Consider the following 15,758-nt stretch of genomic DNA (forward strand, 5'->3'; position numbering starts at 1 on the left):
CGTGTGTGTCTGACACCACATCACTGCGCGGGGAAAGCAACAGTAGGTTTAAGACGAGCGCATCGATCCTCCGGTCGGACCCGGAGTTAACGTCCATCGGTCAGTTTGTTTACGCAGCGTTAAATAAAATAAAGACTGTGTTATAACATACATTTAAACACGTTAGCATGACTGTACTTGTGCTTAAAGTCCAGACGAACACGGCCCAGATCACGGGACCTGGAGTGAACTCGACTAAGACGTGTAAACAAACCAGTGTTGGAGTCAAACGAACCTCACTGAGCGACTGAGTGACGGAAGTGCGACTCCTCGACACTAGGGGGCGATACGCGCTCCGCTTTTTAGTCGTAGGTGCTGTACACATGAAAACAAGCTCTCTGTGTGTGTAACGTACATTTACACAAATAAAGCTTTCGTTTTTAAAGAGAAATGAACGTAGCTCACATGCTTCCTTTTCTGTCTGGAACACAGCGTTTACATATCGTGTTTACGATAAAAACCCTACGTCACTTGGAGGATAAAGCAGTCCATGATGAATGAATGAATGAATGAAGAGAAAAAGATCGTATAAGTTTGGTTTCCAAAGAGATAAGACCTCAGACCTTTGATCTTTGACCTCGCAAAACAACAACCTGCTGGCTCTTCTTCCTCTCCTTCTTCTTCTTCTTCTCTGTAACAGCTTCTTCCATGTCAAAGCCCTGGGGGGGGGACGATGACAACGAGGACACAACATGGTCTGTGATCCTAATCATGTTTTAAATTGTGAACATGAAGACATTATTTATTATTTAACCACAGACACAGGGCTGCTGTCATTCATTAGGATCAAACTGAAACACACTTGTTTTTTTGTGCATCAATCTGTTTGTAAAATAATGAAAAACGTAAGTCAAGGTCAAATACATGCGGCTGATTCATTTAAGCTCCAGACTCCGCCTCAAACCAACTGTGCCACATTTTGACGACTTTCCAAACGTAAAACTGAATCAGAACTTGTTCGAGTGCTGTCGTGGCCGCGAGCCCGCGACAGCGCGAGCGAGCGCTCGCTCCGTCCTCTTCTGCGATAACAGAAGCGACGACCGCATAAATCGCTGGATAAATATTATTTCCCAATTTGAAGTGATCAAACCTCTGGGGAAACCCCCGGCACGTCGGCCTCCACAGCAGCGCCGCAGATGTGAGCTGGGCGGAGGGTTCAGGGAGGGGTGGTGGTCCACTTTTAGATCAGACCGTTTAATGGGACGGTTTGGGCCGTGGGTGTGCGAGGGCACGCTGAACTCAGCCATGATGACCCACAATTGGCCCCATAATGGAGCACAGACTCATTAGTGGCTGGCTCTGTTCAAAGTTCTCTCCAGCGCCGTTTTTATTCCGCTGTAATCGTCCAAAATGGGAGGGAGAGACAGAGGAGGCCGACGCAGGAACAAGGGAGGGGAGGAGAGTCAAAGACAAACAGAATAAATGGGAGAGCAGAAAAAAAACAGGGGGGGGGGGGGGGTGAAAGACAAACAAAACAAAGAGAAAGAAAAAGAGGACGAGATGAGGGAGAAGCAGAGTGGACGCCTGCTTCCTGGCAGCCTCAGCTGCGAGCACATCTGTGAGCGCGAGGGTCTGAGCAGACCCCCACGTGTTTGCTCAGGTCGCCTGATTGCCTTTCCTTCCTCTTCACTCTCCCACTAAAGACCCGCTGTCCTTCCTCTCACTCCAATCACTGCGGCCAAGAGAGAGAAAGAGAAGAGGGAGGAGGAGGAGGAGGAGGAGGAGGAGGAGGAGGAGGTCTACTCCGACAGAGAGCGAGAAACGGCTTCCACTGAACTCATGACTCAGTGTTTGTCACATACAAAGTCAGAAAGAAGGAAAAGTGCAGGACAAATGTCTTCAAACCGCCTTTGATTGCAGGTTTTTGGTGATTGAACCTGAGACGGAGTCTGATAAAGTCTGATAATGTCTGATAATGTCTGATAATGTCTGATAATGTCTGATAAAGTCTGATAAAGTCAGATAAAGTCTGATAAAGTCAGATAAAGTCTGATAAAGTCTGATAAAGTCTGATAATGTCTGATAAAGTCTGATAATGTCTGATAATGTCTGATAAAGTCAGATAAAGTCTGATAAAGTCTGATAATGTCTGATAAAGTCTGATAATGTCTGATAATGTCTGATAAAGTCTGATAATGGCAGATAAAGTCTGATAATGTCTGATAAAGTCTGATAATGTCTGATAAAGTCTGATAATGTCTGATAAAGTCTGATAAAGTCAGATAAAGTCTGATAAAGTCTGATAATGTCTGATAAAGTCTGATAATGTCTGATAAAGTCTGATAATGTCTGATAAAGTCTGATAATGTCTGATAAAGTCTGATAATGTCTGATAAAGTCTGATAAAGTCAGATAAAGTCTGATAAAGTCTGATAAAGTCTGATAATGGCAGATAAAGTCTGATAATGGGAGATAAAGTCTGATAATGTCTGATAAAGTCTGATAATGTCTGATAAAGTCAGATAAAGGAAGATAAAGTCTGATAAAGTCTGATAAAGTCTGATAATGGCAGATAAAGTCTGATAATGGGAGATAAAGTCTGATAATGTCTGATAAAGTCTGATAATGTCTGATAAAGTCAGATAAAGGAAGATAAAGTCAGATAAAGTCTGATAATGTCTGATAAAGTCAGATACAGTCTGATAAAGGAATATAAAGTCTGATAATGTCTGATAAAGTCAGATAAAGGCAGATAAAGGAAGATAAAGTCAGATAAAGGAAGATAAAGTCTGATAAAGTCTGATAAAGATAAAGTCAGATAATGTCTGATAAAGGAAGATAAATGAAGATAAAGTCAGATAAAGTCTGATAAAGGAATATAAAGTCTGATAATGTCTGATAAAGTCAGATAAAGGCAGATAAAGGAAGATAAAGTCAGATAAAGGAAGATAAAGTCTGATAAAGTCTGATAAAGATAAAGTCAGATAATGTCTGATAAAGGAAGATAAATGAAGATAAAGTCAGATAAAGTCTGATAAAGGAAGATAAAGGAAGATAAAGTCAGATAAAGTCAGATAAAGAAGAAAAAAGTAGCAGCTGTAGCTAAATAAGAAACCCCTTCATGCGTCTGAATTAGCATTTTTTTTTTAGCTAAGATTGTTTTATAAGTTTGACACATTTTTGCCTCTTTCATCTTAAAGACGGAACTTTAGCCGCGTCTTATTATGAACGTTTTGGAAGGGCATGTTTCGCCCCCTAGTGGAGGGGAGGCCAACACAGTTACTGATTCCTCATCTGGAACTGTGACTCATGACAGCGCTTCAGATCACTGATCAACTGTTACTGTTTTCTTTTCTTACTCTGTGAAGCGTCTCCGAGAGTCTGGTTAAATAAAGACTTTAGTCTGTGAATCTTCAGAATGTAATGTCTGACACTTTAAACAGGAAATGTAACGAGTGATCCCATCTGACCTGGTGTTAAAGGGACACAGAGTAGGATTTGCTCCCCCTAGAGTTGATATTGTGGTATTTCGGGGGGGGGGGGGGGGGGGGGGCTTTATTCCGTAGAATTTTCATCGTTGTGACCTTGTTTTAAGTGGATGAACTGTCACAAATCATCTTTTAAAAGGTTAAAAACCTACATTGTTTATTACCAGGTCTGATGTACAGATGTGTGTGTGTGTGTGTGTGAGGATCTGAGAGGAGCTGGAGTGGCTGCACTGAAACAGAACAAGAGTTCACGTTGTGGCAGCGGCTGCAAATAAATGAAGATACGAGTGAAACAGTCTGTGGAGCGACGTCAGCGCAGGAGGCGGAGTCTGTTCGGAATGTGGACACGTGTCTCCGAACCACCTCGGACTGCAGGTTTTTTGTGAAGAGAGCTGAAGAGGACGGTGGCGTGAATTAGCGTTTGTGTTTGTTTGTTTTGTTTTTTGCTCTCGCTCCGTGTCCGTGCATGAGCATGTGGTAATGTGCATGTGTATGACTGTGTGTGACTCCGGAGCCTGCTGTCTGGGTACTGTGGTCCAGCCCGGGGGCCTCAGCTCCACAAAGAAGGCCTTCTCTTAACAATCACAGATAGAGGAGGAGCCTGACCAACGCATTACCACGCTTAAGGGATCACAGAGCTTTTCCTGATACATCTGATATCACTTATGATTCAGATAATCGTGCAGTCTTTGTTCAAAAAGCCCAGTTTGGATCGATGCTGTGCGACTGAGGAGGCAGTGACAGATTTCAGTATTAAACTTTATTTACTTTACTTTTGTGAGATGGAAAAAAAAATGATAAAAACATACAGCTCAGGGCCTTTTTTTTTTTCCTTTTTTTAAATCTAACATAGGTCAGTGTTTTTCTTTACGCGATAACCATGAAATCAGAATCATAACAGTTTCCATGTGTCTTTGACCAAAGCTTAAAGAGTGAAAATAAATTATCGTAGCAATAATTATAACATCAAATATAACAACAATATTAGCAATTAAGCATTTATAAACACTTTATTTACGGTGTCTTTTTTTTTTTTTCCTTTCCATAAAAGTCCATTATTAAAAACAGGTGAGCGTCGCTGCGGTGGTGGTTTACAATCCAGCATGTGAGGGGAGAACTGCTTTGTGGGTGTTGTAGTCTGACAACAGTCTGTCCGTGTCCGTCTGTCCGGCTGCAGTGGACGGACGGACGGCGTCTCGACGTATAACGAGACGGCGGTGTGAGGTGAAAACAGCGTTTTCTTTTAAGACCTCTCTTAAAGTCTCCTGTTTCAGGGTCACAGAGAGGCGGGTACCAAAGTGACTTAGTAAAAATAAGCAACAAAAAAAAAAACGACAAAGCTCCTCCTTTCACTGCGTCCCCCGCTGCTCACACAGACGCCAGAGACGCTGAAGTCCTGCTCTGTGGTGTGGTGACCTTCAGTCAATAAAAAGTCCGACTGAAGAAGACCCCTCCTCCTCCTCCTCCTCCTCTCCTCCGACCACTGTACAAGTCTGCTCCGCTTACAGCGCGACGTGAAGGCCGTCTTTAGTGTTAATGGCGGTTCTTTAATGGCTCCGACAGACGGAGTCTGGGATTCCGGGTCAGGACGTGGCCTCAGTGAGGCTCGGCCCACACCGGCGAGCGATTGGAGTGGTGGGGGTGACCGAAGGAGGGGTGAATGGGCGTGGGAGTGGGCAGCATGTGTCCCGAGTGGCTGAAGGGGGGCAGGTGACCCATGTGGGTCATGTGGCTGGTGAGGCCCGGCGCTCCGCTGAAGGGAGAGCCCTTGTCCTGCATGCACTTGGACAGCTCGTCAAAGCCGTCCCCTGTTCGCTTGTTCCTCTTGGACTTGCTGGACATCTTGCGGTTGCGTGTCTGGATGCCTTCCTTCTTCATGGTCAGGGGTCTGTTAACCTGCGGGACACAGCAGCACATATCAGATCATGCCTCTCCAAAACAAAAGCCTCACTGACGGCGCGTTCACCATTTAAAATGTCACATTTCAACGCCGCCAATTAGCCCCCACATGCATGAGTTCCACCATGTGTGTGAAATAAGTGCTATAAATACTGAGCAGCTGCTTTGCATATACAGCTCCATTATCAGGCCGGTCAGTGGGCGTTCGGTGGCCTTTTGTCTGCTTTTTTAAAGGCAAACACAAACGTCGCGGCTGATATGAATACATGGGGATGAGGAGCAGGTTTGCCCTCAAAAGAGCAGTTTCAGACAAATCCTCATCAGTGTAACCGACGCTGGATCCACTGAATGACAGTTCCGCCCCGCAGCCTCTCCTGGGAGCCACGCCCCCCATTGAAAGAACCATGGATTAATAAAAAAAGAAAGAAACCGAAAGAAAGGAAAGACAACCGGTGGGTTCTGCTCCACAGGGCGAGCAGGCTTCTCCTCCACACTCCCACTTTCACTGCGCTTAAATCGATACAAACTGTCCGCCCACTTGACCACTTAACGACCGGCGACACCTCCGCACCTCCCACCCCCCAAAAAACAGTGTGTGTGTGTGTGTGTTTTTTTTTTTACTTACATTGTGCAGTTTAAAGTAAAGTCCGCAGGCGTTACACACCGGGTCTCCGTTCCCGTTGCGCCTCCACAGAGTGGTGGTGGTGGTCTGGCAGTTTGCGCAGCAGGTGCCTGCGCGTCTCGCAGCGGACTGCAGAAAAGAAACCAAACATCATGAATAATCATCCGTTTACACGTTGGAGAGAAAGGTCAGAGCGCACGAGGTCAGAGCGCACAGTGCGCGCTCATACACACACACACGCGCGCAAATAAATCTCAACTCACCGACCCGAGGGAGACAGTTTAAAAAAAGAAAAGAAAAAAGGGCTAAAAGACGGCGCGTGGATTGTCGTGACGTTCCAACTTTAACGCACAACCACGCGCTGAATTTGAACCAGCATCAAAGGAAGCGACAGTGCGGTCGTTAAAACGACTTTAACTCTTCACATTAGAGATAAATCAATTACCGCCACAGCCGTGATCACATTGTCTTATTTGTGCAATAAAATACAGAGACATTTTTCTGTTTTTGCTTTTTCTAAAAACCTTATTTTGCGCGCGGGCCTGTCTGTAATTATCGATTGTGATGGATTTAAAATAGAAATTAACAATAACAATAATAAAAGAAAGAAAATGCCGGTATTGTATTGACATGTCATAATGGAGGCTTTGTATAAACCCGGCATTTCTCCAGATCCAGGGAACAAACGCGGGCAGAGAGCGCGCGGAGTCTCCGCGGTGCGTCCTGTCTGGCTCTGTGCGCCTCCTGCGTCCATTGCGGATCAATTCTTCACACATAATAAGAAACATTAGCCTTACATGCAACAAGCCCGCGGCTCTGCTGCGTCCACGGCTCTTTTTCTTCTCTTTTTTTTTTTACTTGTAATTAATTTCAGGTGGACTTTTTCTTTTTTTGAAACAAATAATCATGTTTACGCGAACATGGAATAATAATAAATGCGCGCAAACACAGGAGAGGACGCGCGTCCATTTATTTTCCAACTCCCTCCCTCCCTCTCTCCCTCTCTCTCTCCCTCTCTCCCTCTCTCTCCCTCCCTCTCTCTCTCCCTCTCTTCACACATAAGCGGCTCCTCCACTGTTGTGATAATCTCTTTACAGTCTATGTCAGTCTGGACAGCGAGAATGCAGCGCGCTGGTTGAGGCGGAAACAGCGGGAGCTCGGCTTCCTTATCTGGGCCGGGCAGATATCCGGATAGGAAACAACTGGATGCCCCCCTTTGAAACACAACAACCCCGAAAAACACTTGAGCTGCAAATGCACGAAAAAAAAGCGCACAGCCACAGAGGGGGGAAAAAAATCAATCTAATGGAGGAGGACACGCACGAAGTCAGCTCATTTCAAATAAAACCTCGGTTTTTATTATTGTTATTATCATATTATTATTATGATGATTTGAAATTGCACGTCTGATATCAGCCAGTTTATCAGCAGCTCTCGTGTTCATGAAGTTCATTAAACTCACGTCATCAATGACGCAGTTCACCTTAACGCAGCAATATTTATCATTTCATTTTACGACGTTGATTCAGCGCATTATCATTATTCCCAATATTATTATTATTATTATTATTGTCATTATTATTATTACAGGGGAGTTATTTAATGGTATTTTGTTATCTTTGTGACCGATGTGAGTTTCGCCCGATATTTACAAACCAGGAGAGTTAACACAATGACACACACACAAAATCTCTTTAAATAAACATTTATTTTGTAGCACTAAATTGTGCATGTATATATATATATATATTTAAATTAAAATTAATTTAAAGAAATGATGTAATGTCATTATTAAATCGATGCAAAAAAAAAGTTTCTAATCGTGGCGGAAAAATTTTTTTCAGCAAATTCTGATTTATTTTATTGAATAGCATCCATTTTGCTCTATGATAACAATTAATACTTTTATTAGTCGTCGTATTTGTTTATCAGACTTTCAGTTGCTGCTATAATAAAAATAAATAAAAGCACATTTAAATTCCCAGACAACAAAGTGGCTGAATGTGTCCAATGATAGATAGATAGATAGATAGATAGATAGATAGATATCAGAGCAGCTGCGGCTCGTCGCTGGCCGATGTTAAGTGAAGCAGCAGCTTGGGCATTGGTATCAGTATCAGTATCAGGAGTAGCAGCAATAATGATCGCAGGAACAATGGCAATAGTAGCAGTGTTGTCAGGGGCCGTGAAGGCGGATCGTCGGGGGGTGAGAGGCACAAACAATTCCAGGAAGATCATAGGGAAAATATAACTTTCCTGGAATTGTGCTGCCGGCATCTGCTTTGTGCTCATATTTGGGCGCCTTCTCTCCGAGTGAGTGTGTGTGTGTGTGTGAGAGAGAACTCACCAGTCTGCGTTTGGGCTTGATGAGCGGTCGGTTCTGGCCGTTCATCTTGTGGTAGAGTCCGCAGGCGTTGCACAGGTAGTGGCCGGTGCCGTCCCGCCGCCACAGCGGCGTGGAGGTGGCACCGCAGTTCACGCATTCACGGCCCTCTGCGTAGAGTTCAAGAGGGGGGGGAGAGGGGGGGAGAAATTTTATATAATTAACAAGTTCACCTTCTGCCCACGGGACACACGACTTCACATGTGTCAAACCTGGACGATAATAGTCACAATGAATGTCACAGAAATGAAGACGGAGTAAAAAAGCACCTCATTGTGGTTTATGGTCAGAAGACTCAGAGGAACATTGTGCAAAACTGAGAGAAAATAGGCGTAATATCCATATATATATATATATGTCTTATTTATCAAAATACCACCCATTCCATCACATTTTAACCAACAACTGAAGGAACTGCTAATTGTGTCGTTTCCAATTAGAAAACGGTTGTTTTCTAATTTGAAACACGGGTGAGACACGGGTGAGACACGGGTGACCCTGAACGGCCCCATAATATGAAGTGAAATCTGTCGAACAGTGTGTGTGTGTGTGTGTGTGTGTGAGACACAGACACCGGTGGTGCATATGTAAGCTGATCCAGAGCGCGGAGGCCAGAGAGAGACAGCCAGAACATGTCCAGAGGTGTCCAACAAGAAGAATGAGGCTCCGCCATCAAATTAGGAACTACATTATTCATCAGATCAGTGGGCAACCATGAGAGGAAACATAAGTGTGCGGTGGCTGCTGCTGCTTCTGCTGCTGCTTCTGCTGCTAAAGCTGCTGCTGCTAAAGCTGCTGTTTCTGCTGCTGCTAAAGCTGCTGCTGCGGTCGCTGATGGCAACAGTTCATACGAGACTCCTTCATCATTACTATCATCATCATCGTCGTCGTCCAGCGTGTTTGTGGTAGAGTCAGAGCTGCAGGCAGATCTGAATCCTCAGAGGTTTCCTTGTGTTGTCTCATGTAAATGTAAATGTTAATGTATGGATACAGGGCTTTTTTCACTCTCTCGCTTTCTAATCTTGATGACCACGGTTTCACCCATTCACGCCCATTTACTCACCCATTCATCACCACGTGTGTGTGTGCAAAGCACTACTTTTCCCCCCTGCCACATATCTTTTAACACCCGTTTACTGCTGCTGAAGCTGCTGCTGCTAAAGCTGCTGCTGCTGCAGAGATGGGGCTCAAACCCACAACCTTCCACCGAGACACTGCTACTTATGAACATTTCCAGGCATAAACGTCTAAATTCAAGCGCCTCTTTGCTCCACGAACATTCAAAAAATGATTATTTCTGAATCCCACAGCAAGGTGGGCTAATGTGCTCCAAAAGTTTGAACAGTCACAGTCACGACCTCAGACGAGGTCCAGATGGAGCCGTTCTCATTTAGACTCTAATAAGCAAATCATTAAGTCAGATATTTGTGTGGGTCACGGTTTCGAGCACTTTCTCCTGGAAACACAACGTTAACATTCAGGCACGCACATGCAGCACAGCCCTGTGAACATGGCGTCTTTACCCCCCCCCCCCTCATTAAATACATGATTGTGGGTCAGAAAAACCTGCTTTTTTTTCCCTCCTCTCTCTCACACACTTCAAACAACCTGTTTGGCTAAACCGACCAATTCATTTAATTCAAGTCTCTCCCTGGAGCATCCACTCATTATTCCTGTTATAATGCTAGCGACACCCAGAGTCCCACCCTCGCCCCACAATGGAATCTGACCTGAGCAACAAGAAGAGGAAAAAAAGAAGCAACAGTATGTTCCTTTTGAAATGCATCTCCCCCCCCCCCACACACACACACACACACACACACACACACACTTCTGAAGTATTTCGTAAGCGCGGCCACATTAAAGTGGGATCATTGACACTTGAAATATTCACCAGAGCGATGACTCTGCTGTGTTTGTTACACAACGCAGAGTTGAAATAAAAGACGAGTTTTCTGCTTTTCTGAGGCCGATCAAAGATGATGTGTTTGTGTAACTGAATCAGCGTTTCTACTGCAGCTCCGGTGCATTAGAGAGCACACAGTGACTGAGTGACCGAGTGACTGAGTGAGTGAATGAATGAACTTTTCTTTTCTGTCCATTAATCCAAAAAAAGTGCAGCGCGCAGCTGGAACAATGCGGGGAAATTACAGAGCCATTACGAGGCCGAGCTGTTTTCCAAACGTCTGCACGTTAATGTCATGGCGACACATTCAATCAGGTGTGTGTGTGTGTGTGAAAACACCAGACTTTTTATAGCAAACAATCCCATAATATCTCTATATTATTGTTTCATATCTATGTGATATTATGAAAAGGGATTCAAAAGAAAAATCACATTAAGTGACTTGAAATTGGTGTGAAAACTCACCAACATGCAGTGCTAGTGATTTATTTTAGAGTGCCACAAGGGGGCGTCGGCATCGTTCCACACACTCTTCTCGGACTTTGTGATTTTAGAATTATTTCCGTTTACATTTTTTAAATTCAATTACAAAGCTGCTTTCTGATGTGGTTTCCTTTCCAAATAAAGTTAGAAGCGTACGAACAGTTCATGTTTCCTTTAAATCGTAAAAGTGCAACCGTATCGCGAGTATGCCGCGAGTCGCAATTATCATTTTATCAGTAAACGTACAGATCGTGTCTATGTTTACATTAATAACCTTTTATTTTACGTATATAAAAGCAGTTTTAGTGTTTAGTGTCTCAATGTTTGGAATAATGTCATGGAACATTTTCAGCAATTATCGACGACATTAGAGCATCATAGATAGATTTACAGTTATCGCATATATTTCATATACATTAATAATCTTTTTTATTAAAAAAAACTATATTAAAGCACAGTTTTATAATGTTTGCAAAAAAACAGAAATGAATTTATATCACAAATCACAATCTTACAGTGTCTGGAACCTTTTTTTTTTAAAACAAAAAAGCTAAATTAAAGCATAAAGTTATAATTATTACAATACTGAAAGTAAATGATTTATCCACAATACGATTATTCTTTTTTACCTTCTTATATAATTATGTAATTAATTTTACTTGAAGCTCTTACTTACTTCTAGATCTTATTTGCACCCAAATGTTTAAATGCACTTATTGTAAGTCGCTTTGGATAAAAGCGTCTGCTAAATGACATGTAATGTAATGTAATATAATTATTGCAAATGTGTTGTTTTTTTTACATTTATTCACAATTACCATGGTGATGTCGTGGAATTACAATTATTTTTGTCTCTTTTTTTTAATGTCTCGTGGATCCACAGCAGATCTGCTGCGTGGACTTTTTTTTTTACCTCCATTTGTGTGTGTGTGCAGCCAAGGCCGTGCTTAAATACACAAACAGCAGGACTCTGTCGCCTGTGCTTTGTTAGCACTGTGGAGAGAGAGGTGTGGGGGGGTGCGGGTGTAGGTCGTGATTTGTTCACTTGGAGGTTTACAGGATATGGCAGGAGCCAGGGCGTCGTGACAAGCTACTTTTTAAGTGATTTTTCTTTTTTCAACACCACATTTAAAAAAACAACAACTACCAATCGCACGAATAAGACGCCACGTGACACAGCTGAGTGTGATGAAGGAGAAGTGGTGTTCACGGTGTTTTTCTCTCTCGCGCTGCTATTTTTATATTGAAAAGCGCAGTTTAAACGCTCATTTAAAGTCTCATTTTCTGTGACTTTGACGTCAACGCAGACTCCGCAACAACTTGTAATCGCCTCGAATGGACTTTTAACAAATCGTTGACCCCTCAGATTATAATCTGCAGCAGTTTCACCCACTGTGTGTGTGTGTGTGTGAGTACTTTCTCTGCAGGGAACACGAGATTAAGACTAAGAATAAAATGAAAACCATAAACAAAACATTTCTATAATTTCCCCCAGTTTGAGTACAACAAGTGTACATATATATATATATATATATATATATATACATACATACATACATACATATATGAAATAAACATGAAATAATATATATGAAATAAACATCCTACATGTTAGATATAAATAATAATTAAACACGTTGATATGTGAGGGAGAGACTCACCTGAGCTCGACCGGGCTTTGCTCTTGCACTTGGGCGTAAAGCTGGAGGGGGAGCCGCCGAGCAGGCTGCCCGGGTGGAAGAGGCTGCCGCTGTAGTCGTGGTGCGAGGGCAGCGTGTAGGCCGGGTAGGTCGGGATGGGGTGATGCGTGGCCGCGGCCTGGCTGTTCATGGAGGCCAGGCCGCTGCGCAGAGGACTGCAGCTCTCCATTTTCATGCCGTCCGTCAGCGGCACCTGGTAGGACTTGGTGGACTCCTTGTCGTCCATCCGGGTGGATGTGGAGGTCGGCGAGGTGGGGCCCGGGTCCGGGGACACGTCCTTCGGGGGAGTCGGGGGGAAACTGTAGAGGTGCGGGCTGGAGTGAGACGCCGGGGTGAGCGACGACACCGGGGCCGTGCCGGTGTTGCTGCTGCACGGGTAGCCGGAGCTGGAGGGGTGCAGGCCGGGCTTGCTGAAGTGGCTCACCGCCCATGCGTTATGGTGGTGCGCGGCGGACAGCGCAGCCTTCCCGGGGTCCAGCCACGGAATGCCGGGGCTGTGGATGAGGTGTGGTCGGCAAACCTGGTTCCCAGTGAGACGAGCTGGAATCACACATCACACATTTATCATTCTTAATTCTTTAAATAGGAACACACACACACATACACACAGCATCTCGCCAGTGCCTCGCAAAACTAACCTTGTAAATACTCCGACATTTAGTTGCGACAAAGTTCTGGCAGTTATTTTAAAATAAAAACTATTTTTCTTACAATTATCCACACAAAAAAAATTCCCCTAACGGCCTCACAGACGCAGCTCCTGGTCAGGACAGGATCTTTTCATCGGCTGAAGCTCTCGGACCAGAACATTTGCGGTTTTAATTTTATATCCGGGAAGTGGCTCTCTCTCTCCCTCTCCCCCTCTCTCTCCCTCTGTGTCTCTCTCCCTGCAGAGCCGCTGTCCAAACACAGAAGGGTTAAATGACATATTTCCCCTTCCCCTCGTTGTCATTTGCTGTAAATCCCTTTTATGTTTCGAGGATCGGCCCAGAAATGCAAACAAGGAGGCTTTTTTACGCATGAAGTGTCACCGGGCGTCTACAGAAACCCCTTACACAACACACACACACGTATAAAGGAAGCTCTGTTTGCTGCTGTATTATATAAATAAATAAATATATAATAAAATAAAAACAAATAATAATCATATCTTTGCAGCTGCAGCGTCTCCGCCCGTCTTACCGTGCGCTTGGCTGTAGGTGACCCTCGCCCTGGAGTTGGTGTAGTACGGATTCCCTTGAGAGTCCAAGTGGTTGAGAAACATGTCCACCTCGTCCTGCGGCAGTAAAGGCGCCATGGGCTCCATGTAGTTGTGGCTCAGACTGTGGTGGTGAGAGTCCGGGTGCTGGCCGTTCAGCACTGCGTGATGGTGCGCCATCCACCGAGACTGATCGGCCGCTGCGACCTCCATGGCTCCGCTGGATGCGTCTCCGCGCGCCGACGGGCTTCACGAGTAATGTGTGCGAGTCCAAAAATGAAAGAGTGGGGGGGGGGGGAGACAAAATATCCTCCTCACAGTGTAGTTCCCGAGCTGTGGAAGAATCGGCTTGTGTTTATTTATTTATTTCAGAATCCTTATGAGAAGCAGATCTCCTTCTTTCTCCTCGGGAGCGAAAACCTGCAACAGGAGGAAAAGACAGAATAAAAAAAAATGTTAAATCATCTCCTCTGATGTTTTTTTTAAAAAATCTAAATCATAGTCCAGAAATAAACTTCTTCTGACTACAGCTCGACAACACGGCCGCGCACCGCAGAGGAGGCAACCGCGCGCAGAGTGAATAAGGAGACAGGGAGAGGCGCTCGTGCCGTCTTTGATACCTGTTGCAAATGCGATCAGCTGACGGCGGATGATGCGGCTCGGACGCGTAAAAACCTCCTGATCCAGTGAACAAGCGCTCGTGCAGGATCTTTAATGAGATGTGGCGCAGACTGATGCGGCTGGCGCCAGTAAATTCCCATATCAAGCCACGGGGGGGCGGGGCGTCGCGCGGAGCCAATCGCGAGTGGAGCCCGACACAATTGGCTCGCTGCATCCCCACGCGCTCTCCTTTTCAATTTCCATTTCTCTACGACGAAGAAGTCAAAGAGTCCTCACTCAGCAGAGTCACCTACCTCCCTCTCTCTCTCTCTCTCTCTCTCTCTGTCTCTCTCTCTGTCTCTCTCTCTGTCTCTCTCTCGTGAAGGTCGACAGTCGGCCACTGATGATGATGGTGATGATGATAAAACTGCTTTTAGCGCCACTTTTCAGCACAAACGCAGCACATTTTACATCTGCAAAACCACTGAGATTGTGAATCTGTGAATAATCCCGCTTGTCAATTCACTTTCCACGCGGTCAGAGCGTTTGTGGATTATGTAAATATTTGTTTTGTTAGAGAGTTTAGTTGTGAATGTATCGTCATGTGTAATTGTGTATATATTTTATATTTTATTCTTCTCTGTCTATCTATCTATCTATCTAACATGCAAGACGTTTATTTTGAAGGATTTTTGTTGCAGAAAGAAACAGCACCAGAAAAACCCTGGATTAAAGCATATTATTTTAAATTATAATATAATAAATTAATGAAAGTGCAATATACAGAAATTAATTTATTTATGGCTTTTTATGTTCCTATGATGTCTCTTATCATTTCTCCAGTGTGGGATCAACAATAATCAAAAATCTAATCTAATCTGATCTGATCTAAAACATGAAAGGACATTATTTCATTTACTGTGTTGAGTTGTTGTACATGTAAAAAAAATGTTCTCAATCTGTGGGATTATCCTTCATTACGGTGCTTTAATCTCCATTGATCAGTGTTCATGTTGAGTCTCGCGCCACGATCCATCGTCGGGATCGTGAGTGTTGTTGATGTTGTTTTTCGCATCGCGCTGTTGTGTCAACAAACCGCAGTTTTCAGCACCTTCTAAAACCAACAGAGGAGGAGTCGATTTATGGCCCCGAAATTGGGCCCTTTGTTGGGGGGCGGGGGAGGGGGGGGGCTAATTGTCTTTAATTAGTAGTGCGGCATTCTTCCTGAGAAAACAGGGGTTTTGTCTCGAGGACAGAGGAGCAGTCAAACACTGTTTGCATACTAATGGCGCCGCATTCTCACTCGGTGGCACCAGCGCGCGGGGCTGGAAAAACACAACATGCTGCTGATGATCAATAATCAAAGGTGTCGTCTTTTAACGCCCTCATTTAAAAACAATAGACAGTGCAGCAGACAGAAGACAGCAGGAGCCTGAACACGAGGCCATGTTCATTCACTCATTTCATTCATCAGCGTCAACGACGTCAGGACTTATGTGT

General features: G+C 44.3%; 1 protein-coding gene across 1 annotated transcript; it reads right to left on the reverse strand.

Moving 5' to 3' along the window:
- Positions 1-4,208: 4,208 nt before the first annotated feature.
- Positions 4,209-14,395, reverse strand: gata2a (GATA binding protein 2a). The gene is made up of 6 exons (XM_058632256.1): positions 14,279-14,395; positions 13,643-14,078; positions 12,422-13,000; positions 8,336-8,481; positions 5,992-6,117; positions 4,209-5,363 (listed from the first exon to the last, which is right to left on the reverse strand). Exons 2-6 carry the CDS (start codon positions 13,869-13,871, stop codon positions 5,064-5,066), a joined length of 1,380 nt encoding a protein of 459 aa, XP_058488239.1. The 5' UTR covers positions 13,872-14,078; positions 14,279-14,395; the 3' UTR covers positions 4,209-5,063.
- Between the last annotated feature and the right edge of the window lie 1,363 nt (positions 14,396-15,758).

Source organism: Solea solea, chromosome 6, assembly GCF_958295425.1.
Source record: "Solea solea chromosome 6, fSolSol10.1, whole genome shotgun sequence".
Taxonomy (NCBI): Eukaryota; Metazoa; Chordata; class Actinopteri; order Pleuronectiformes; family Soleidae; genus Solea; species Solea solea.